The 22,115-nt window shown below is 43.4% G+C and overlaps 6 protein-coding genes across 6 annotated transcripts; 3 read left to right on the top strand and 3 right to left on the bottom strand.

Annotated features, from left to right (window-relative positions):
* Positions 1-7,071: 7,071 nt before the first annotated feature.
* KD926_008229 (uncharacterized protein) lies at positions 7,072-8,046 on the top strand (the record flags this gene model as incomplete). The annotated part of the gene is made up of 2 exons (XM_053100931.1): positions 7,072-7,453; positions 7,796-8,046. 2 exons carry the CDS (start codon positions 7,072-7,074, stop codon positions 8,044-8,046), a joined length of 633 nt encoding a protein of 210 aa, XP_052955505.1.
* A 2,294-nt stretch (positions 8,047-10,340) lies between these two features.
* On the bottom strand, positions 10,341-14,685 carry KD926_008228 (YccV-like-domain-containing protein; the record flags this gene model as incomplete). Its single annotated transcript, XM_053100930.1, has 7 exons — positions 10,341-10,651; positions 11,240-11,627; positions 12,614-12,752; positions 12,805-13,787; positions 13,838-13,991; positions 14,068-14,278; positions 14,664-14,685. 7 exons carry the CDS (start codon positions 14,683-14,685, stop codon positions 10,341-10,343), a joined length of 2,208 nt encoding a protein of 735 aa, XP_052955504.1.
* Positions 14,686-14,791: 106 nt separating this feature from the next.
* KD926_008227 (putative C2H2 finger domain protein) lies at positions 14,792-16,455 on the top strand (the record flags this gene model as incomplete). The annotated part of the gene is made up of 2 exons (XM_053100929.1): positions 14,792-14,898; positions 14,955-16,455. The coding sequence occupies 2 exons, from the start codon at positions 14,792-14,794 to the stop codon at positions 16,453-16,455; spliced, it is 1,608 nt and encodes a 535-aa protein (XP_052955503.1).
* A 188-nt stretch (positions 16,456-16,643) lies between these two features.
* Positions 16,644-18,777, bottom strand: KD926_008226 (putative R3H and G-patch domain protein; the record flags this gene model as incomplete). Its single annotated transcript, XM_053100927.1, has 3 exons — positions 16,644-17,091; positions 17,150-17,741; positions 17,856-18,777. The coding sequence occupies 3 exons, from the start codon at positions 18,775-18,777 to the stop codon at positions 16,644-16,646; spliced, it is 1,962 nt and encodes a 653-aa protein (XP_052955502.1).
* Positions 18,778-19,529: 752 nt separating this feature from the next.
* KD926_008225 (cysteine protease ATG4) lies at positions 19,530-20,989 on the top strand (the record flags this gene model as incomplete). The annotated part of the gene is made up of 4 exons (XM_053100926.1): positions 19,530-19,686; positions 19,763-20,056; positions 20,106-20,559; positions 20,629-20,989. 4 exons carry the CDS (start codon positions 19,530-19,532, stop codon positions 20,987-20,989), a joined length of 1,266 nt encoding a protein of 421 aa, XP_052955501.1.
* A 387-nt stretch (positions 20,990-21,376) lies between these two features.
* Positions 21,377-21,972, bottom strand: KD926_008224 (histone H2B family protein; the record flags this gene model as incomplete). The annotated part of the gene is made up of 4 exons (XM_053100925.1): positions 21,377-21,467; positions 21,520-21,607; positions 21,662-21,733; positions 21,798-21,972. 4 exons carry the CDS (start codon positions 21,970-21,972, stop codon positions 21,377-21,379), a joined length of 426 nt encoding a protein of 141 aa, XP_052955500.1.
* Between the last annotated feature and the right edge of the window lie 143 nt (positions 21,973-22,115).

The raw sequence follows: 22,115 nt of genomic DNA, 5'->3' as shown, positions 1-22,115 counted from the left end.
TCTGTTTTCAAAATTCTTTCTTTACCTCGATATATTTTACCCCCTACTTCTCTTCAGCGTGTCAGTAAAACCACTACAACAACATTATATTCTATATAACGGGGACAAAACTAATTCAGCAATGGATATCTCTCGTACCCAATTTGTTGAATGGTGGTTAACCACTGAATTCGACCAGAAAAGACCTGCAGAGAGCAATTAACTGGGATAGTGACCAAAAGAGATCTGCAGCTTGAAGCTCATTCGATCAGGTTATACATTCAAAGACGGGCGAGCCAAAGGTTATGTGCAAACGATATCTTGCAGTAGTTATTTATCCTGGATATAAACGCTCTGGCTTTTCACCTATAAAGAATTACCTGACAAGTGCTCAATGTACTAAGCCACAGTTTCAAAAGACTTCGAAGCAAGGTATCAATAAGCTACTTTAGAATATAATATATCTTCCCTTGAATGAATATATATCGTTACTAATATCTCTTTAGTCCCAGCAAAAGAGCCTCAACTTTGACCAAAATATCTTTTAACATAAAATCTTTCAGTTTATTACAATTACTCGTTTATCATTTCGGATAACTGAACATTCTGCATTCAAAGATCTTTTGCAATATACAAGATATGCTGATTCTGAACTACATATCCCTTCCGTAAGTACTACCAGGCGACTATTAGAGAGTCAGGTTAAACAACAACAGAGAAACGTACTCAGTAAGTTTCCTACAGGAAACTCTCTCTCTACTGCACTTGATTGCTGGACGTCCCCATTCTCTCAGGCCTTTATGGCTATCACTGACTATTTTATTAATGAAGATTGGAACTATCGTAAGGTTCTTCTCGGCTTTGAGCACCAGCCTGGATCACATACAGGGGTTCATCTCAGTGAAACTATTTTACGCATCTTCAAGAAGTACCAGATTACCAATCGAGTGCTCTCAATCACAACCGATAATGCATTCAATAATGCAAAAATTATTTAAGCCATTCAAGAGCTAGCTGGGCCTCTAGCATTTGGTAATACTCCAATATTCCGCATTCTCTGTATTGTACATGTTATACAGCTAAGCCTACACGATCTTCTTGGGAAGATCAGAGCCAATCCAAAGAATGCTGAAGCGGAATCAGAGTGGCCAGAATCACGAACAAAATCAATTCAGTTTTCTTCAGAACAATCATCAGGTAATATTACAAATACATTAAAGAAGGTATATTATTTCCTAGTATATTATATTCTAATAACTAATCCTCAATCTAGATCCGAGAGCTTGCTGTATTTATTAATGCTAGTCCTTAACGACATAACACTTTTTAGGCTCTTTAAATAATACCTATTAGGCTTCTGCCAATCCAGGATATACGCACACGCTAGAATTCAACATTTCTGATGCTCGATCGTACCAAACGATTACAGCAAGTATTTAATCTATACTGTACTACACATTACTATTCCCATTTCAAGCTCTCTGCAGAAGAATGGCGTCAAGTGGACTATCTTCTTCTTATTACAAAGCCATTCTTTGATATGATAAATGTGCTATCAAAGACCCGTGATATAACAGTTTATTCTGTGTTCAGTATCTATAACAAACTCTTCAATTATCTCGATGCAGCTGAAAAAAGGCTTAAACGAAAAAGTGTTTTCTGAAAGATTAGAATGCTTCAGGCACTACGTGTAGCCAAAACTAAGCTTAGAAAGTATTATACAGCTATTAATACTGAACCATATAAAGCAGTTTATACAATTGCTACTATCCTTTGCCCATCTAAGAAGTTTCGCTACTTTGATAATGAGGACTGGCGAAGGACTCATGCAAATGGTAAACAGGCTGATTTTATAAAGATCTATCGGGACAAGTTACAAGCCAAATTTAAACGCTACAAGCAGCGTATTCTTTTCCAGATCAATGTAACAGAATCCAAAGCCTCTCAAGACGATCCTGATGATGATCTCGCTTTTATTATAGATTTACAAATAGCCTTCCAACCCGAGGTAGATCAGCCAGTGGATAAGATTACCCAATATCTTTCAAAAGGTTTATATCTCTGTAGTAATGCCTAGATTTTAGCTTACAATATTATAGGCCTTACAAGAGGAAACCCTCGTCTCTTTTAGAAAGAGCATAAGCAAAAATATCCAGTACTTGCAGCATTAACTCGGGATATTCTCTTTATTCCTGCAAGCGGTCTTGATATTGAACGGCTCTTTAATTGTATTTGCAATATCTGTTACTATTGCCGAAGTAAGCTCAAATCTAAAACAATCAAAGAGCTTATGCTCCATTTCTTCTTTTTTATGTTTGATTTCTAGCAAAACGAGCTTAATCTGATTAAAGAGTATACCTTAGAAGGAAAAACTGCTATCTTTAATGAATTATAGAAGCCTTTTCTATCACTGAATGACATTGATCCTATCAGTGACGATAAGGAGGAAGGTAGATACCAAACTGAGGAGCTACTAGATAAACCAGAGAGTGATTTAGAGAACGAAATATATCTTGTACAGACTATAACACAGAGTAAAAGGCTACATGAGGCTATCGAGTCTCAAGACAGTGATGGTAATGGCTATCCTCTTCCTGAAATGATAATTGAGGAAGTTATATAGGGGCGATCGAGAAAGTTCCGGAAAAGGCCAAAGATGCCGAATAGTTTTGAGATAGAAAAAAATCTGATATAAATAGTCAAAATTATGTAAACTAGCTGAATTTAAAGCCTCTCAGGGTACCTTTACATTAATATCAAAGAGTGTATACGTTGCTAAATATTAAATAATGAAACTGTACCTAAAGTCTTTGATTTTTCGATCATGCTATACCACGCAGGTACACAAAAAATACCAGAAAAACTGCATAATCTATGCAGGCTCCACTAGAGCACGAGTCTTGGGCTATTTGTAATGTTTATGATCCGACGGATATCGTATGATATCCGCTGAGGTCAAAAAAATTATCGTATCGTATCGTATCCGCTGCGGATAATCAATAATTAAAATCTATCGTTATCGGCACTTGGATACGAGCGACCGATCGATGACTATTGTACGATAATGCGGATAGTGACGCAGCCTATATATAGCTATTATTTTACAATTTAATATTATAAATTTTATTAAATATTATTATAATTTATAATTAAGCTATAATTAAGCTATATTTAATATATATAAAATTATAGTTAATTATTTAATTTTTTTAAAGAATTTACTTTTATGTAATTTACGTTACCAATTTTTAATTTTAGAAAATCTAACCTTATTTCAACAAATATATCAATTTTTTATTACAAGTGATATAACATTTACTGATTTATCTAATAAATAATTAGAAGCTTTATTTATTATTTATAACAGTCCCATTAATTAGTTAATAAAGTAATTTTAGCGTTTATTTCAGTTAATAAACATATTTTATAAAAATACTTTTTTAATATTATAAAGTTTAATTTTAAATAACGCTTAATTATCGAATGTAGTAATAAATAAATTATAGATTTATTAAATAAAATTTTTGAAATATTTATTTAAATAAAATTGTATAGAAATTTGGAAGTAACTTAAAAAAAAACTTTAAATACTAAAAAATCAAAAACAATTAGAAATATACAATTCTAATTTAATTTAATTATTTAAAATTAAAAAAAATGTTTTAAAAATATTTCGCCCTTATTACTATCTATTTATTTAAATAAAAATATTATATGTACATACTCTAATTATTAGTATTTTCCCGCAATTTATTTTTTATTTAAATCTAATAATAATCGCTTCTTTCCTTTCTACTGCATTTATTCATCTAAAAAAAAATTTCTAAATTTTTATTTCTATTAATTAGTATTATATTTAAATTAATAAAGATAAAATTCTATTTCGTAAAGCCCGGATATCGTATTATATAATAATATTATATTAGTTTTAAGTTATTGAATTATATATATTAATTAATTGATTTAAAATCTATCAAAATTACTTCAAAATTAATTCCATTTATTTTAGCTCATTTTAAGTTTGGTGTAAATTCCGATTGTCACGGGCTTGGGCAGTGGGTGTGTGCGCTTCTACTCGCCAAGACCATCTAGTCAGACTCAGTTACCTACTGTGACGAACTGACCAAGAACCACTATATAGAGTGATGCGCGTACCAAGTGTTTTATGTCAGGAACCTTCCGGTATGCTGGGTCACATGACTATGTCACGTGAGCCACGAATAGTAGGCGTAAATAGTTTCTCCGTGCAGCTTGTTCTTCGTTAATGCATACCTACGTTTCTTGAGGTCAGTGCCTTACACTTTATATAGTGGTTCTTGGTCAGTTCGTCACACCGATGCAGATCCCAGTTGTATCATTTTTATAATTTATTCATTATTTTATATATTAAAAATTGTCTATAAATATGAGATAAATTCCTCTCGTTTTTCAATATTAATTATTAAGTTGAATCAATCAATTCAATCGAATTATTCATTCATTCTTCCTTATTGAGCATAGACTTCGGCAAAACCCATTTTGGGTCGAAGCTTCAGACCCTAAACCCAACTGGGTTGGGTTTAGGGTTCTGGCCACTTACCTCGACCCAACCCAATAACCCAATTTTGCATAATATTGGTCTTGGCGTTCATAACTCTGCTCATTAAGCAGAATAAAAATGCTGTTATTTACCCCTGTATTGGTTTATCTATTGAATAGCTATTATTTTTAGATTATCCCTTCTGAAACACTAGGTTTTCATACTCAAATTATAATTTCTTTGTTTTCTGTGATTTACTCATCAAAGATATAGATCTTGGGTGTGTGTGGTAATGTAGTGCCACTGTATTGTTGTGATTATAATATGCTGAACTCTGCAGAAATGCATATTGACTTCTGCAGCAATATATCTTTGATATAGTCAGCAGTTTGTGTACCTACATCTTTGCTAATCAGTAACAATTATCTATATCTACTAGCAAAATTGAATTTAATACAGTACCAATAGTCTAGAGAATTGTGTATTGTCTACTTTCTAGTAAATATTCTAGAGAATCCTTGAAGGAATACTCTGATGAATACTCAGAGAATAAAATATTTTTGGTGACCTATATGAGATTGGGTTGGGGGCGGGTGTTCAATGGGTTCTGCTGGGTTTTATTGGGATTTCAATGGGTTCTGCGGGGTTCTTTTGGGATTTCATTGGGTTTCATTGGGTTTTCTTTTGGGTCGGACCCAGTTTAACCTAGTTAATAAAGCCAATCAGAAGCTATCATAGTATATTTCTTTTGATCTACCTTTTTTAATGTCAGTCTTAGGCACTTTTGTCTGAATACCCTTTTCTGATCAATACCCTTTTGGGCCTTTTCTGATCAATGTATGTACTCTTTCAGTCTTTCTATTCTCTTTCTCTTCGTTTACCTTATCATGTTTTTCCTTATTCAATATCTCTCAAAGCCAGCATTCTGAATTTTTACCCTCTCTTTATGATGGGGACACAGACAATCTTAATTATCTTGCATTTTCACAGCATCTCACCACCCCAACAGGCAGCCAGTTTACCCTTGAATCTTGATTATTAAGCCTAGTGAGGCTGATTTTTTTCCACCAAGTAATCCCCTTCCAATCCCTTCCTCTCTTATACGCGTTAGATCCGGTCGGAGACAGACATATGTGCGATACGATAATATAACACATGAGGAACGGGTAGAATGATAGTTACAACTGATTATGGAAGGAAAAGCAAGATAATCTGGGATTCAAGTCGCAATGCAAGCATCTGGGAACACTTTGACCAGGTTGCACATGGCAAAGATTGTGCACCAAAGGTTATGTGTAAACGTTGCTCAAGAATCCTAGAGCATCCTCATTTCTCTACACCGAGTCAGAAGGGCTACCATAGTACATCAACTATGCAAAAGCATCTTAAAACAGCAGCCTGTCTTAAAGCTCAGCAAGGAGGGAAAGAGGAAATCACGCAATTTCTTAAGAAAGGAGTATGCTTTCAGGTCCTTTTAATAATCAATGCTAATATATCGAGATTAATAGGATCAAATACAGATCGAAACTCCTTTCTCACAATCTGTATGGGAAGAGCAGCTTCTACAGTTGCTTACTATGAATTGACTTCCATTCTATCTTATTGAGCAACCGACATTCCATAGTCTTTTTCGACTAGCACGTTCTGCGCTATCACTTCCTTATATACCTTCTGCTTCTACAATACGTCGCCGTCTACACAATATAATTCAAGAACGACGGAAATCCATTCTCCGAGCGCTTCCGGATAGCTCAAAAATATCAATCACGCTAGACTGCTGGACTTCTCCATTCAATCAGGCATTTATGGCTATTACAGGCTATTTTGTTGATGTGAACTGGGTATGCCAAGAGGTTCTACTTGGATTTAAACCACTTCATGGCTCCCATACTGGTTCAAATCTAAGTGGTGTACTTCTTGAAACACTACTTGAGCATGGTATTCAAGACCAGATATTCGGATTAACAAACGATAATGCAACAAATAACAAGACATTAGTAGATGCTATTCAACAAGCACTACCTACTAACACAACAATTATTCGAATTCCCTGTCTCGCCCATGTGATCCAGCTTTGTTTGAATCAGCTTCTTGGTCGTCTTAAGACCGTTCCTCAAAATGAAACTGCAGAAACAAAATGGACTGCTTCACAGTCAAAAGCAGCAAAGGCAAATGCTCAACATCAGAAGCATGAGATCTCGTTCACACTGAATAAGGTACATTATCTGGCTATATATATTCATGCTAGTCCTCAGCGCCGTGAGAACTTTCTCTGTCTTCAAAAAGTAGAGCCAAAGCTGATTCCTATTCAGGATGTGAAGACCCGATGGAATTCTACCTTTCTGATGCTTCGCCGGGCTAAAAGATTACGCAGCTTCTTTAAGCCCTTCTGTAAAGAGTATGACTGTAAGGAGATATTATTAAATGATAAAGAGTGGTGTCAAATTGATTATCTACTCTGCATCACTCAGCCATTCTTTGACTATACAACAGAGCTTTCAAAGACAAAAGAAGTCACAACACATCTTGTCTTTAAGCTCTATAATGCACTTTTTGAACATCTGGAACAGTCAATGAGTCAGCTCAAAAGAAAACGTGTCTCGTGGAAGCAGCAGATGCTTGAATCTCTAAAGGCTAGCCGACAAAAGCTTAATAAGTATTACTCTCAAACCGACCGTATCCGAGGACATATCTATGCAATTGGTACAATGCTTGTGCCTGATAGCCGATTCCAATTCTTTCTCTCCGATGATTGGGACCCTCAGTGGCGTAATACCTACCAGAAAACATTTCAAGCTGCATTGATTCCATATCAAGAGCGCCTCTCAAGCGGTCAAAATTCTCAAAACCCTCAAGTACAAATCAAACCGAGTTTACGGCTAAATAAAATGCTAAATGGGAATAAGATATCAGCAAAGCCAGTTGGAGATAAGGTAACTCAGTATCTTGATAGTGGTATGTCTATTATATTATCCTCTATCTATACTACTGATTCTCTCTTTTTTTCTAGATCTAGTTGATACCGAATCCCTTCAATTTTGGCGAGATAATCAATCACGTTTCCCTGCGATCGCATTACTTGCTCGAGATATTCTTTCTATTCCAGCAATTGGCGCTGGTGTTGAACGGCTCTTTAATTCTGCTCGAGATATACGTCATTATCGGCGTGGTCAGTTTGTCAGGGATCTTCCAGTATCTTGCGTCACGACGTCACGTGATCACCACAGTTAAAGTCCGAAACAGTTGAGGAGATTATGTTATTCCTCTGTGTAACAAGATTTGACCTAAAGGATACAGAGGCAAGCCAGCTCGAACAATTCTTTACATTAGAGGAGATTGAGGCAGTAAGGGAGCAGAATCATAAGAATCTGGAAGAGATTGAGATTGATGTAATTAGTGATGATGATAAAGAGGAGGAGGTAGAAGAAGTTTCTCCTGGTCTGATTAGTATAGACAGTGAGCTACAACTACCAGAGACTACAACTCAGCTGCGGGTGCCTGGAAGAAAACGTAAAAGCAGAGCAGATGATGATTTTGAGCAATATTAGATGAATATTATAAAGTTTGAATAATCGTGTGACTTTTTTGTCATTTCTGGAGAAAGTGCGTAAATGAAATACTCAGTGTTACAGTCGAAAATGCATTAATTATGCAGTCACGGGGACAGCGGCCTGTTTAGCCTGTTTGTTTGATTTTGGGAAACCAATGGGTTACCCATTGGGTTTTGGGATATAGCTAAGAACCCAAAACCCAGCGTTGGGTCGGGGAATTGGACCCAAAACCCATTTTGGGTTGGGTTGGGTTGGGTTGTGCCGAAGTCTAATTGAGCACTTGAAATGTGTGACGAACTGACCAAGGCCTACTATATAGAGCGATGCGCATACCAAGTCTTCGACTTGGTATTCTGGTCTTTTTAGTAGCTCAGTTGGTAACTGTCCTACTAAACGGTCTTGGCGGGTAGAAGCGCACCTACTCACTGCCAAGCCCGTGACAAAATGTGTTACCTCCTGAGCCAAGGACTTCCCGATACGAACTTCCTGATATGGAGGACCCTCCGGTAGGCATTTCTACCTGAGGCGAAGCCTCAGGTAGTATGTATAGGATAGATCCTCCCTCATAGATAGCCTTTCTTCTCCATGGGAAAATTCCTTGACTACGAGTCATAAACAAACTAGTCTTTTACTAGGCTCCTTTGTAGACTGTCACAAAATGGAAGGACCCCTGACCTAGTTTGATCACCTGACCACATCACATGACATAGCGAATCATTTTATTCTTATAATTAATAATATTTATTTATTTAATTAAATTTTTTTTAAAAAAAATTCAAGATTAGTTTTTTAAAAAAAAAAGTTTAAATTTATTCTACTTAAAATTTCATTTTAAAAAATATATAAAAACTCTAGATTCTTATTCTGAATAGCTTTCATTCTTTATAAGAAAATTGCTTAATTATGAGTTAAACAAACTTATCTTCACTAAGCTCCTTTGTAGTGTTACGGGCTTGGCAGTGGGTAGGTGCGCTTCTACCCGCCAAGACCGTTTAGTAGGCCTGTTGGACGTTTTACCAACTGAGCTACTAAAAAGACCAGAATACCAAGTCAACGACTTGGTACGCGCATCGCTCTATATAGTGATTCTTAGTCAGTTCGTCACATGTAGACAGACTGCCATAGTTCCTGCGTACCGGGAAGCTCCCTAAGCTCAGGAGGTGAAAGCCCTCCGGCCATCAGATTTAGTTAATCTTAACTTTCCCATGATCGACATTCCGCGTTATATGTAGGCCATCAGGTGCGACGCAGTAAAAAGTGGCCTGTGGTTCGGTATCTAATTACATTTATGTTAAGCGCGATGGTTCCTCCTTAAAGTAACTCAAAATGGAATCTAATTTATGGCTCACGCTAGATAATACCCGACCTTTTACCGAATTGATCCACCCGTTCCGCTCACAATGCCAGGCAATAGTGCGGTGCAGGTAGTTACCCCCAGGCAAAGCCCCCAGCCAGGTATGTCCGCGAGCCTTATAACTACCACTAATAAGCTGGTTGGCTGGCTGCTTATACGGGAGCTTATTACGGAACAGCAAGAGCTAGAGGCAGCCAGAGCCCCCTGCGAGAACGCCCGTGCCACGTTTATTACAGTAATGGGTTCCACGGCCGATTTGAGCCGGCATATCTCTATAGGTATTAGATAGGGTACTAATCCCGATCCTGATCGGGCTTTCGTCTTCAGCGACGTCCCTCGCCGGGTGGAGGACCAACGGGATCCCGAGCAATGTGTTAGTCTCGAGCGGATGGGCAGGATCTGGATTAAATGATTCCCTCCCGGCTGCTCACCCCGTGAAAGAGGAGATAAAAGTCCGAGTGGTGTGGCTAAAGAAGGGCCAAATAGAACCCCCCTATCGCAGGCTTGGACGCGATTAAAGCTGGTCTATTCGGCAACATTCTAGGTACGCTACACGGGATACGATTGGGCTTATCGATCCAGTCTACAATGAAAAGGCCTGGCTGCCACGGCTGGAGGGACACGCGCAGATCGTTCAGCCATAGAACGTTACCGCTACATGATATGCCACGGACCGCATGCCGCCACAGACGACCAATGCCCCGAGAGACAGAGAAGGAAGCATCTGGAGGAAGCGCAGGGAAAGAAGCCCAACCCCGCACCCGAATGGCTGCAAGCGCAGGAGGCAGGAAAGCGTAGGAGAGTCGACCCGCCGGTAGAAGCAGAGCCTATACCAGAGCCCCCTACGCCCACGCCGGTTGTCGAGAGATACTGGAAGGCCCACGGGATGGGTACCGTAGTTGATCACCTGACGACCGCCCACGGAGTGCTAGGAGGCTTACTTTTGCCTCGCTGAGCCGAATTGATTATTGAAGTTATTTTGAAGCTGTATATCGGCCTGCTTAGCGAGCTGATCATCCTGGTTTTTACGCTTCTTTTCCTCCGCCTCACGAAGTCGAATTTCTTTATTTGAAGCGCGGATTCGCTTGCGCTCTTCGATTAAAAGCCTCTTTTCTTCTTTCTCGCACTGTTTACGAAGCCTTTCTTCCTCTTTTGAAGCCTTGGCAAGTTGTAAAGCTTCATCTTTCTCCGCTTGAAGATCACGAGCTTGCTGAATCTTCTTAGGAGAGTAAACACCGCGTAACCGTCCTCAGGGGCTCGTAATTCAAAAAGAAGAGGTTTGCTTCGCTGGCGCTTCTTCTTCTCTAGTTGTAGAGCTTGTTCAAGGCCTTGACAGCGCAGTTTTATGATATTCTCTGTAGAGAGATGATGCATCGTAGAACTCAATTTTTGGGCCTTTTGATCACACAAATCGGTGACTGCATGCTTGAGAAGCCTCTCGATCTTCCCCCAATCTTCTGCACCGAGTACTGAGCGAGAAGATTCACTAGAGGAAGGCCGATTATCGTTATCTCGGCTGAATCGAGATAAAACGACCTCGGGATCCCACGGCGCGATTCCTACCGATTTCCATGAAGAAATGATATTTTCAAGCGATAAAGCGCATCCCCATGAGGGCCAAAAGAGGCGAAAAAAGTCCCGTTTTGTGATATGACAGAGGCCTAAGCTGGTGTGAAGAAATCGCTCTAATTCGTTGCTATACGCGGTTGAAAGCGGCGAGAATATTCCGACGTCAAGCGACTGCAGCGAATGCGTAGAATGAGGCGGATACGTTACTAAAAGGATCCTATTCGCTTCACAGTAGTTGAAAAACTTCATATTGACGTGAGCCGTGACTATCGAGTATAAGAAGCCCCCAACGCCTCCTTGCCTTCGCCTTAGTTTCTCGATCGAATATATCACGCAGCCACGCATATCCGAGCTCATCATTCGTCCACCCGGAAGGTGAAGATGCAAGGAAACACTTGTGTTGAAGGGCTTCAAAATCCTGCAGCCAGGAAGCTTGAAGTTTTGAAGATGCGGCTTGATATATAAGGCCCGGAGATAGCGAGGTCCCGTCAGCGCAGATACAGGCAATCGTAGTGATCCATTCGCGATTTCCATCTCGCTCGTAGGCCTTCTTTGAGAAGATCCTTTTGCCTTTAGCGAGGACGCCGATCAAGAAGCCTTTTTCATCCACATTGTAAATATCTTCCTCCTGCACCTCGTATTCATCGATTTTTCGCTTCAAAAGTTCAAAATATGAGCGTATTTACATGCAGAATCGGCCTTTTTCGAGATGAATCGATACCGGTTGTGTAGCGAGAGATAAGCTTGTCCGAATGGCGCTTCAAAAAGCGGCTCGGCCACTGTTTTCCTGGCCGATTTCCGCTTATTTCGTGAGCGAGATTTTTGTAGCATTTCGTGCGAAATATAAAGGCCTCGCTTGCTTAATTCGTTGATATTCGAAATAAGCACTTTCGCCTGCCGATCGTTGAGCAATCGCTGGTCTTGATATCATCTTTTGAATGTTGGACACCGCGAAACCGTCTTACTAGAGTTGTTCGACTTGTACCATACTTTTTCGCTATAAACGTATAGCTAGATCGTTCTTCAAGTGTCAACGATTCCAATCATGCAATTGCCTCATCAATTGAAGCCATATTCGTTGAATTATGGCATTTTGAAGATGACGAACAAGTCGGTGAAATTGAAGTTTTCGGGCGTCAGGTGCCTCACTGCGCAGAGCAAATATATATTCTTCCTTTCTTGTCTTTCACTCTCTACCGCTTTCCTTGCTGTATAACGTGAATATAGATCCTTCCTCTGATGTCTTTTGTTGCCTTCCGTTTATCTTGTTATAAAATGTAGCTATTTCTTTCATTATAACCAAAATAATGTGTATTTATGAATGTATAATATTCAATCTAATATCTAACATAAAACCAATGATAAACATCCATATGTCAAACATTTCCTGTACTAAGTTAGCTATGGTTTTTATCAGATCTCTACGTAGTGTTATAATATATTTTATATTAGTTGGCGTTTACCCTGTGTTGTATCTCTTAATTCCTTTGCCGCGGTGAGCATCCTGACCCCGTTTACAATACATATAAATGTGTATCCATGTGTTGGCCTGTACTTGATAAAAACTAAATGGCCATCAATGCATAGGTAGTCTGTATCCCAATCCTAATCGCTGGGATACTCATCTCTAATATTACTTACAAATATCCGATTTTCGTCATCCCACCGCTTGAAATACTTTCCTGCCACTGCGAAAAGGGATGGTGGCAATTCTGACGCACAAGGAAATATAATATCAACATTTTCCTCCGCCACATACCGAACAGTGCCGTCTTCAAAGCTGTGGAATGGTCAGCACGCAGTGAATGACTGCACAGACTGGAAGAGCATACAGGACATGATAGAAAATCTGATGCCTTCCTCCACCCAAGTGATCAACCCAGTGTTCACTAGTATCCAACTCCACGTCCCATCCTGTGATGACAGCCCTGTATTCATAGCGTCGATGTCGAAGTAACTGACCAATCCGATATTTTATATTACCGGCATAAGAGGTACGTCTCTTTTCCTGTTTTGGTAATTCATCTACAGCTCGCATGACGTGTAAATTTTCCAAAATATGTTCATGTTCTACCATCCCGTGGAAGAGCGGCGCAATATATCGCTCAACAAGGAGCGTGTCGAAAGGGAATTCTGTAGCGAACAATTCCATCAACCAGCGCAGATGATGCCTTAACTCCGCCGGATGGGAAGAGTGAGAAAGCAACATTGCTGACCAAAGGGCAGCGTAGGTAGCGCTAGCAACATCAACTGAAGTTAAAATATCGGAGCGACGAGACATGCGCTGGACGGAATTCAATATGTTCTTGCTGCACCGTAAAACGATATCAGATGTCGAAGATTCACCTAGGAGTGCTGCTCGCTCAAGAGGCGAGGCGCCTAAGAAGTTCAACTGACTCTCGAGGTCTGCGACTGGAGTCTCCCTGTCCGAGCGAAACGGGTCCATGTAAATCGGGTCGCCCTCGATCCCATCCAGTACGTTACCATCCATGTCGAAACCACGTGGAGGCTGAACGATAACATGCACATGAAAAGGGAACCCACAAGGTCGCGCACGCAGGCCGAGTCTTTCGGCAACATAACAGTATATAGTTGCTGATACCAGTGGCAGTGAATTATGGCCCGGTTCATTCAGAGCAACCCCCAAAAAGTTATGCTCCAGACAATGATACTCCCGCCCCTGTTCGATGCCAGTTAAGTTGCCTTGCCTCAAATGAAATGCGATGGCCCTAGCCTTATCACGAGGCGTGTATTGGCCAATGTCAGGATTCTGCACAAAAACAGCAGCCGATATCCCGTCCAGCTTGCGCTTTATCTGTCGCCCAACATTAGAACCCCACGGATTTTCCATTTGCAGAATCTTACCTCATCCAAACTCCCATAGCCGCTTTCTGGCATAAAAAGGTCAAAGGCACCAAGTGCGCGCTCTAGTGGGACGTTCTCATTGTTGCCGAGTCTACTCCATTCCGGTATAGCAATGCTCCGATGAAGGCTCGCCAGGAGTGACTGGGAAAAGTATCTTCGAGAAGACCAGATCCGTTAATTTCCAACGAAACAGAGCGCAGCTAGAAGGACCAAAGGGAAAGGCGGCAAACCTTCTTGCTAGATAGTCGCCTCCATCCTCTGCTGCGGAGATATTTCGCAAGAGAGCGTCTTTGGCATCACAACCATAATCGAGTATTGAACGGAATTTTTCAATCCTGCCAGTCTGCGTAGCCAGGATACTGTCCAAGATTTCGCAAGTTGAACGGTCGGCTAAATGCCTTGATATATAGAGGGCCTTCCAGTTCACCGCGGACAAAGAACCTATAAGTTTTTGTGTCAGATCATGTCGAGAATCCCAGAATTTGAAATGAGATCTGCAGTATAATCTCCACAGCACGGGCTCATTGGTGATGCATCTGAATCGGCGAGCGGTCCGTTCCAAGGCGGCGCAAGAGCAAGGGTGGCAGTAGCATAGAATATTGTGGAGTATTTCTTGAGGAAGACTGTCAAGCGACAAAACCATTCCGATGCATTTATTTGACAATTGGAATGATGGCTGATAGATAAATGCGGCTCCTCACCTTGAGGAGATGCGTATAAAAAGGGACAGCCACCTGAAAATCTAGACTGAGAGTCGAGGCGGCGGGTGTTCATACTTCATAGCTCCAGCCTACTCCGTAGTAACCGACCCAAATTTCCCGCGCACTGCGACCACCATCACATTCCATCGAGGCCTGAAATCAAGTTTCTTGACCAAAGTTTGCCACGAACATCCACCATCCCAGTTTCCAAAGCCCCATACCTCCACATCTACCATATATAGTTGCAAAACACATGGGACAATCTCAGTCCAGAAGTAATGACGCCGGTAACCCAGCGGAGGGCAACAAGGCAGATTATTACGAGCTCCTGCGAGTAGATTCAGATGCCACCGGGGAGGAGTAAGCCCAACTGCCTGTTGCAATTTGTCATGCGAGGCGTTGCTAACCACAAACAGAATAAAAAAGGCATATAAGAAGAGAGCGTTGGAATTGCATCCTGATCGAAATTATGGCAATGCGGAAGAAGCCACGGAACTTTTTGCAGAAATTCAGTCCGCTTACGAAGTTCTCTCGGATCCCCAAGAGCGTGCCTGGTACGATTCGCATCGGGAGGTCTTTCTTGGGAGTCATGGAAGACCCGAAGATGCAGGCCATTCCTATAATACCCGTATGACAACATCAGACGACCTTTTCCAGTTGTTCACAAAATTCAGCCCTCGGATGGATTTTAGTGACTCCCCGGATGGATTTTTTGGTGGACTGCGGGACACCTTCACTCGACTAGCCACAGAAGAACGAGCAGCCTGCAAAGGAGAAAACGTTGACATGATAGAGTATCCGACATTCGGATTTCAGAACGACAGCTTCGAAGATGTGGTGCGGCCGTTCTATTCTGTATGGGCTGCTTTTTCTACTAAGAAGTCCTTCGCATGGAAGGATAAATACCGATATTCCGAAGCACCTGATCGGCGTGTTCGTAGATTGATGGAGAAAGAAAACAAACGTCTCCGTGAGGATGGCATTCGTGAGTTCAACGGAGCTGTTCGAGCGTTCGTGGCTTTTGTTAGGAAGCGCGACCCTCGGTACCAATACAACGCTCAGAGCGAATCCCAGCGACAGGAGAGTCTCCGCCAGTCAACTGCCGCGCAGGCTGCTCGATCAAGAGCAGCAAATTCGGCGAAACTACGTGACCATGTCCAGCAAGACTGGTCTAGATCAGAGTATGCCGACGAGGACCATCCTGACACGTCCGAGGAAGAAGTGGAACATTTTGAATGTATTGTGTGCTACAAAACGTTTAAAAGCCAGAATCAGGTCGAGGCCCATGAACGTAGCAAGAAACATTTGAAGGCTGTCAAACAACTTCGTTCGGAAATGAGAGCACAAAATGAGGAACTTGATCTGGAAGGGGCACCTGATGATGTCCATCCGCAGTCAGACGAAGACATTTCGGCAATCAAATCACAAAGCGAAATCAACCCCGTCGATGAATCATTAGACACGGCGGTTAATCCCAGTCCAGGGATACCTTTGGAGGAAGACATCACTGCCGCAACTGAGCCCAGCGAATATTCTCCTCCATTGTCAACGAGCCTAGAAAATCATTCGGGTGTTGGCGAGGATGACTATGTGCCAAGGGAGTTCATTGAAATTAGACTAGGCCATTCAAGTACATCTGACACCGGCGGGGAGCAGAGTAGCGAGATGGGGATATTATCCCAGGATTTATTGGACTGCAAACTCGATGAGTCAGGGTTAAATGTGAAAAAAACTGGCAAGGCTAAGCAGCGACGGGCCCGAAGAGCCCAGCGCTCGACTGATCAAACTGGGGGAATCAAGTGTGCTTCATGCAATTCCACGTTTCCATCCAGAACTCAGTTGTTTTCCCATATTAAGGAGTCGAATCATGCACAACCCCTTTCTGCCGTCAAAGGACCTCAAAGGAGGAAAGCATAATTCATACAACCAAGTTCAACATAGTTTCCAGGGGAATGAAAAGTATGTACAAAAGCACCAATTTGCGAGCACTCACACTCGCATGGACAATCGATATTTAGACCTATGAATCGAGATACTCACAAACATGTAAACAAACCCAAAGGCGGACCCATGTCCCCTTGAAGAGATCTTAGTTGAATATCATGTTATCCCAAGCCAGCCTTGGAGTTTTTAACCACGTGTGCAACTGGCAAAAGAATTCCTTTGTTGTTAGAAGCGCCAAGAGCAGTGCCTGTACTCCATCCCATTTTTTCTAGCATGGCTCTCCCTTTATTTTCAACACCTATTTCAGGCGCGGATGCGCCAACAACATCACCATCCATATATGAAACGGCGCCACCGGGCTGGCCACGCCGAGGTTTAGAGATTTTGTTGACGTTTTGTTTCGCGGTCCTGGCCTTGAAACTCCCTGCTGATAATATTCTGTTTATTTGCAAAACCGTCTTCGGGCTGTATTCTGGGGTGCGTGAAGTTTTGTGCAGAATGGGGAATCGTGAGGCCCCTTTCCCTCGTGATTTTGAGTTCAGAGATAGAGCATTCGCTAGATCATGTATTACCTTCCTCCGCTGCTTCGGCATAGGAGGGAGAGGAAGGCTAAATTTCCCATTTTGTTAACCGCTTGCTGGGTTGTGTGTGGAGCAAAAGGACATACCTATTCCGTGGTGTGAGAAGGAACGTGTGTATTTCTGTTCTCAACTCTTCAACTCCAATGCCATTTGCGTACTTGACATTCAGATCTGCGTTGTCTTTGTTTCGACCTAACAGACCCCTAGAGCGAAGCTCTTCTCGCTTTTGCTTTCTGGTTTTCTTCTTTTCCCGGTCGTTTTGCCATGCTCTAACCAGTTCCATCTCAAGCTCAGGATCAGAGAGGTCAAAATCGGGGGCGTGGCGCTTGGCTTTCGATTTTTTTCGAAGACTGGGTCTGTCGAAATCCATGATATCAAATCCATAGTAATGATCCGATTCTAAGGCATCGGCGAATGCGGTTGCTGAGGCGAATTTATTTCCCACTTTTTTGGCAAGCCTCTGCTGGTTTGGGTTCCTTTGACCTCGATCCTGCAAGGACAACTCCTCTAACACATCTAATTCATCAAGATCCACATCAAACTCACTGTCGTAGGTGTTGCTTGACTGGCTTTCCGTATCATCATCTAGAGGGTCTGTGCTTTGGGGTTTAGCGGGTGTAGAGCTCTGCGATCTTTCCACGTCCTCTTCTTCCTGGGGGCTGTTTTCTTGCTCGGGAGCTAAAAGAAAAAAACAAGTATTAACGGCCACGTAAGCTGCAGGGCGCAGAAAAATTAAAGGGTGTTGGTTGTCGTCGGAATTATTTCCAAATGAGTCTTCTTGGTACAACTTACATTCGTGGATTGATTGCGCGCGGTTGCGTCTAGGAGCATGTTCACCAGTATGGTTTTGAGCTTCTCGAGTCGCTAATTCAACGTCTGGTTCACGCTCTGGATGATGTGAGGTATCCATATAGAGATACACGTCGTCCATGTTTGAGATGTAGTCGGTGAGGACATCGAATTCGCCATCAAAAATATTGTCTGCATATTGTTTCTCGGGCTGCTGCGTTTGTGTGTCCATGCATATGCTGCTATCCTTGCTTGGCTTTGTCTCTATATATGGCGTCGCCTGACAGCTATCCGAGGCTGCTGGTGGGCCATTGGCGGGCATCTCAGCAGATGCTGTTGCAGGCGGCTTGCCGGCATCGTGACTTTTTCTCCTTGCCGAATTTTGGATGTTGATATAAAATTCCGTGTGATCATTTAAAAGACGCGTGCTGGGTTCATTCCACTTTTTCCGGCCATGAAACACTATTTCATCTTCGCTGGACTCATCCGATGCGATATTGGTGATTGGATCTGCCATTCCCGTCTCCGGAGCTGCTTCGCCGATTAGGTCAATGAAAAACGGTGTGCCATCGTCTGCCGTATTCGAGTCTACCGTTTGTACGGGTGTGGTGGTTGCGCTTTCTATCACGGTTTGCGATTCATCGATTGTCCTATTAACGCTTGGGGTCTGCTGTGGCAACTCATCGTCCGCCGGTTGTAGTTTCCCTGCGCTGACAAACTGCACTGCTTGGTGGCGGAGAAGAGAGCCAGCGCGCCATAAGTTGCGCCCTCCTGTGTTCCGTGCTTCTTCATTCATGGTAAAGTTTGCTGCGGTAGAATGGCTGGTGAATTGAGCCTGGTGTCTTCCATTGCGCAGTACGACATCGACGGGCGTTGTATGGTTTCGTTTCTTGACCGGAGCCCTGCCCTTCTTGGTGCGGGGCATTCTGGTGGTTATTGTACTGTCCTTGTTTCCTGTTTTCGCAGGGTGAAATATTTTGTACTCGGTTCTCCCGGTAGCCCAACTGGGGATGCCGGGTTGGTGTGGTCAGTGACAGTAGGTAACTCGGACCTGAGGATTAACTAAGGATTCGGTTGTGGTAAGATGCCGCCTTTGGTTCGGATTTCTGCCGGCAGGCGGTGGGTCGGTTTAGGTGCTCCGTAGTCCGTACGGAGCACCCACACCGTATGGTGATCCGATGAACCACCGGCAGTTTCCATGTACGTACTAAGTAGGGGTTTAATGGGAGATGCCACTAGGGATGCCTTGGTGTTTTTTTACGAGGGTGGGGTCTCGATGCGTCTGCAAGCCCTTTTGTGGTGCGAGGCGAAATCACGATGCACCGATGATTCCGCAGTGTTGTTAATGACGTCTATCCCCCTTGAGGGCTCGGCCTCGTGACCGCCGGGACGGTGATGACCCCCTCTCACTGGTGCCATCCATCCCTCTCTACTCTTTCATCTTGGGGGGGTACTATGCTTTTCCGTGTATGCGCTTGATGCTCGATTCCAGCGCTTCTCTTGCCCTTGGTGCTTTCTCTTGTGGTCGCTTTGTTTCAGTACAACGCCACCCTGACGAGATAATATATATTTCTAGTCACTGCGGAGTACACCATTTCCACCGCCCGAAGGTTATCACGCCGTAGCCAGGAAGATACCTCACTCAGGCAGCGCATCGTACCTGCGATAAACGTGAATATGAATAATGTCGACATAGGGCGATGTGGTAAGCGTATCGTCCAGTATCTATGGGACCCCGAGCCTAGGAACGACGAGGACCCAGATGCCGTGATCTGGTGCCTAGGGACAGCATACTCTCCTGGCCAGGAAAGCGCCTTGCAACAGCCGAAGTCCAGTAAGTCTGGATAGCAACATCCACACGTTCTACTGCAGCCGGCAAGATGGGTCACTGACATACGTGGAATGAATAGCCCTGGACAGGCCAAACCAGTCGAAGTCGTCCTATCAAGACACAGCCCATGGCTGGCCCGAGGGGTTTCTACAGGACTTTGAGTCGAGAATTTGGATGACCTATCGATCGAATTTCACCCCCATACCCAAAATTAACAGTCCCGATGCTAGACCTGGAATGACACTGTCCGTACGCCTAAGAAGCCAGCTGATGGAACCGGAGGGGTTTACTTGCGACACAGGATGGGGTTGCATGATCAGATCAGGTCAGAGCCTCCTGGCCAATACTCTATCGATCTTGCTTCTGGGACGCGGTATGTGGCCAACAACACACAAATGTTTACTGTACTGATAGCGTGCCAGACTGGCGCCGAGGAAAAGGAACTGATGAAGAGGTTCAATTGTTGAGGCTATTTGCCGATCATCCAGATGCCCCCTTGTCGATACACCGGTTTGTCGAACACGGGGCTCAATCTTGCGGCAAATACCCCGGGCAATGGTTTGGGCCTTCGGCAACCGCCAAATGCATCGAGTATGCCTTCTCCCGGCCCCAACAGCATTTGAGTCGGAGGACTAAGAAGCAAACCAGGTTTCTATCCGATCGATGTGAAGATGTAAAACTGAAGGTCTACGTCAGCAACGAAAGCTCTGATATTCATGAAGACAGCCTCTTCAAAGTAGCTCGAGATGCTTCGGGTGCTTTTCAACCGACGCTGATACTCGTAGGAACGAGACTCGGAATAGATCACATCACACCAGTCTATTGGGATGCCCTCAAGGCTTCACTGCAACTACCCCAATCAGTAGGTATCGCAGGGTATGTATCGATGTGCCATACTTCAACTGAAGCACACGGACGAAATGCTGACGTATGTATTGTGCATAGCGGACGCCCAGCAGCATCCCATTATTTCGTCGGCGTCCAGGGCTCAAACTTCTTTTACCTTGATCCCCACAGCACCCGCCCGGCTGTTCCTCACCACGAGATACACGTGCCCTATTCGAGTGAAGAAACCGATACGTACCACAGCCGTAGACTGCGACGGATTCACATCACGGACATGGACCCAAGTATGCTCATAGGCCTCCTGGTTCAGAATGAGGAGGACTGGCAAGACCTGAAGGGTCGCGTCGCGTCGGTGCAAGGGAAGTCGATTGTCCGCGTTCTCGAAGGAACGAAACCTGATATTTGTCAGGGAAGACAAGAAGCGCTCGATGAAGTGGAATCTCTCGACGAGGCTGAATAGACACCAGGAACAGAATGGACCAAATAGCATAAATATAGTAACTCTCCGATGACCCTGGACTGGTTAGCAACATGAAATTCATACCTGCACAAGGGACCATGATATTTGAAAGTGATTTCGAATTCCTAAGAGGCCGGCCGCAGCCATGAAAAACAACCCCAGAGAACCGTGTTATGTTACACCGCGTTCACGTCTCGAATAAAACCATAAAAAACATTTGGCCCAAAGGGAAAATAAAATAAAAGCCATCCCATGACACATTAGAAAATCCCACGAACACCCTGTGACCCACCAACCTCAAAACCACGGTTGATAAGAGGCAATAAAAAGAAACAATCCTGCGCACAAAACAAAAGAAAAAGAAAAAGAAGCAACCCCAGCGATAACTTATTTGGCAGAAGAAGAGTACTTCGTCACGGCCTTCGTACCCTCCGAGACGGCGTGCTTGGCCAGTTCACCGGGCAGAATGAGCCTCACACTGAGATTGTTAGCACGGGGCCCGTTCATCGCGACAACAGGAAAGAACATACGAGGTCTGGATCTCCCTTGACGAGATGGTGGATTTCTTGTTGTAAGCAGCCAGCTTCGAGGCCTCGGTCGCCACACGCTCGAAGATATCTGGGGAATTCATTAGTGCACTGCCAAATGAGGTACTAGGAGAGAAAAACCAACCGTTGACGAAGGAGTTCAAGATGGACATAGCACGAGTGGAGATACCAGTGTCGGGGTGAACCTGCTTGAGCACTGCAAAGCATATTTCGTTAGTCTCATGTAACTGACACTGAATGATCCGCAAACCAAGACTTACCCTTGTAGATGTAAGAGGAGTAAGTCTCCTTTCTGGTCTTTCCACGCTTCTTCTTCTCGCCAGAGGCAGCGGCGGCGGTCTTCTTGCCGGCTTCCTTCTTCTCAGCGGGGGCCTTGCCGCCAGCGGGGGCCTTGCCACCGGTGCTGGGCTTCTTCTCAGCGGCTTTGGGAGGCATTTTTGTGGTTTGGTGTGGATGAGGTTGATTGAAAGTGTTTGAAGGTGAGAGTGGTGAAAGAAACGGTTAACGTCGAGCGTAGATGGGGGATGATGGAGATGGAATGGACAGGAGGATAAGAAAGTTGGAAACGCGGTGACGAG

The sequence above is a fragment of the Aspergillus affinis genome, assembly GCF_023601865.1.
Source record: "Aspergillus affinis strain CMG 70 chromosome Unknown NODE_51_length_216796_cov_86_014955, whole genome shotgun sequence".
In the NCBI taxonomy this organism is placed as follows: Eukaryota; Fungi; Ascomycota; class Eurotiomycetes; order Eurotiales; family Aspergillaceae; genus Aspergillus; species Aspergillus affinis.
Note: the sequence above shows the minus strand (reverse complement) of the source record. Positions and strands in the feature narration are given on the sequence as shown.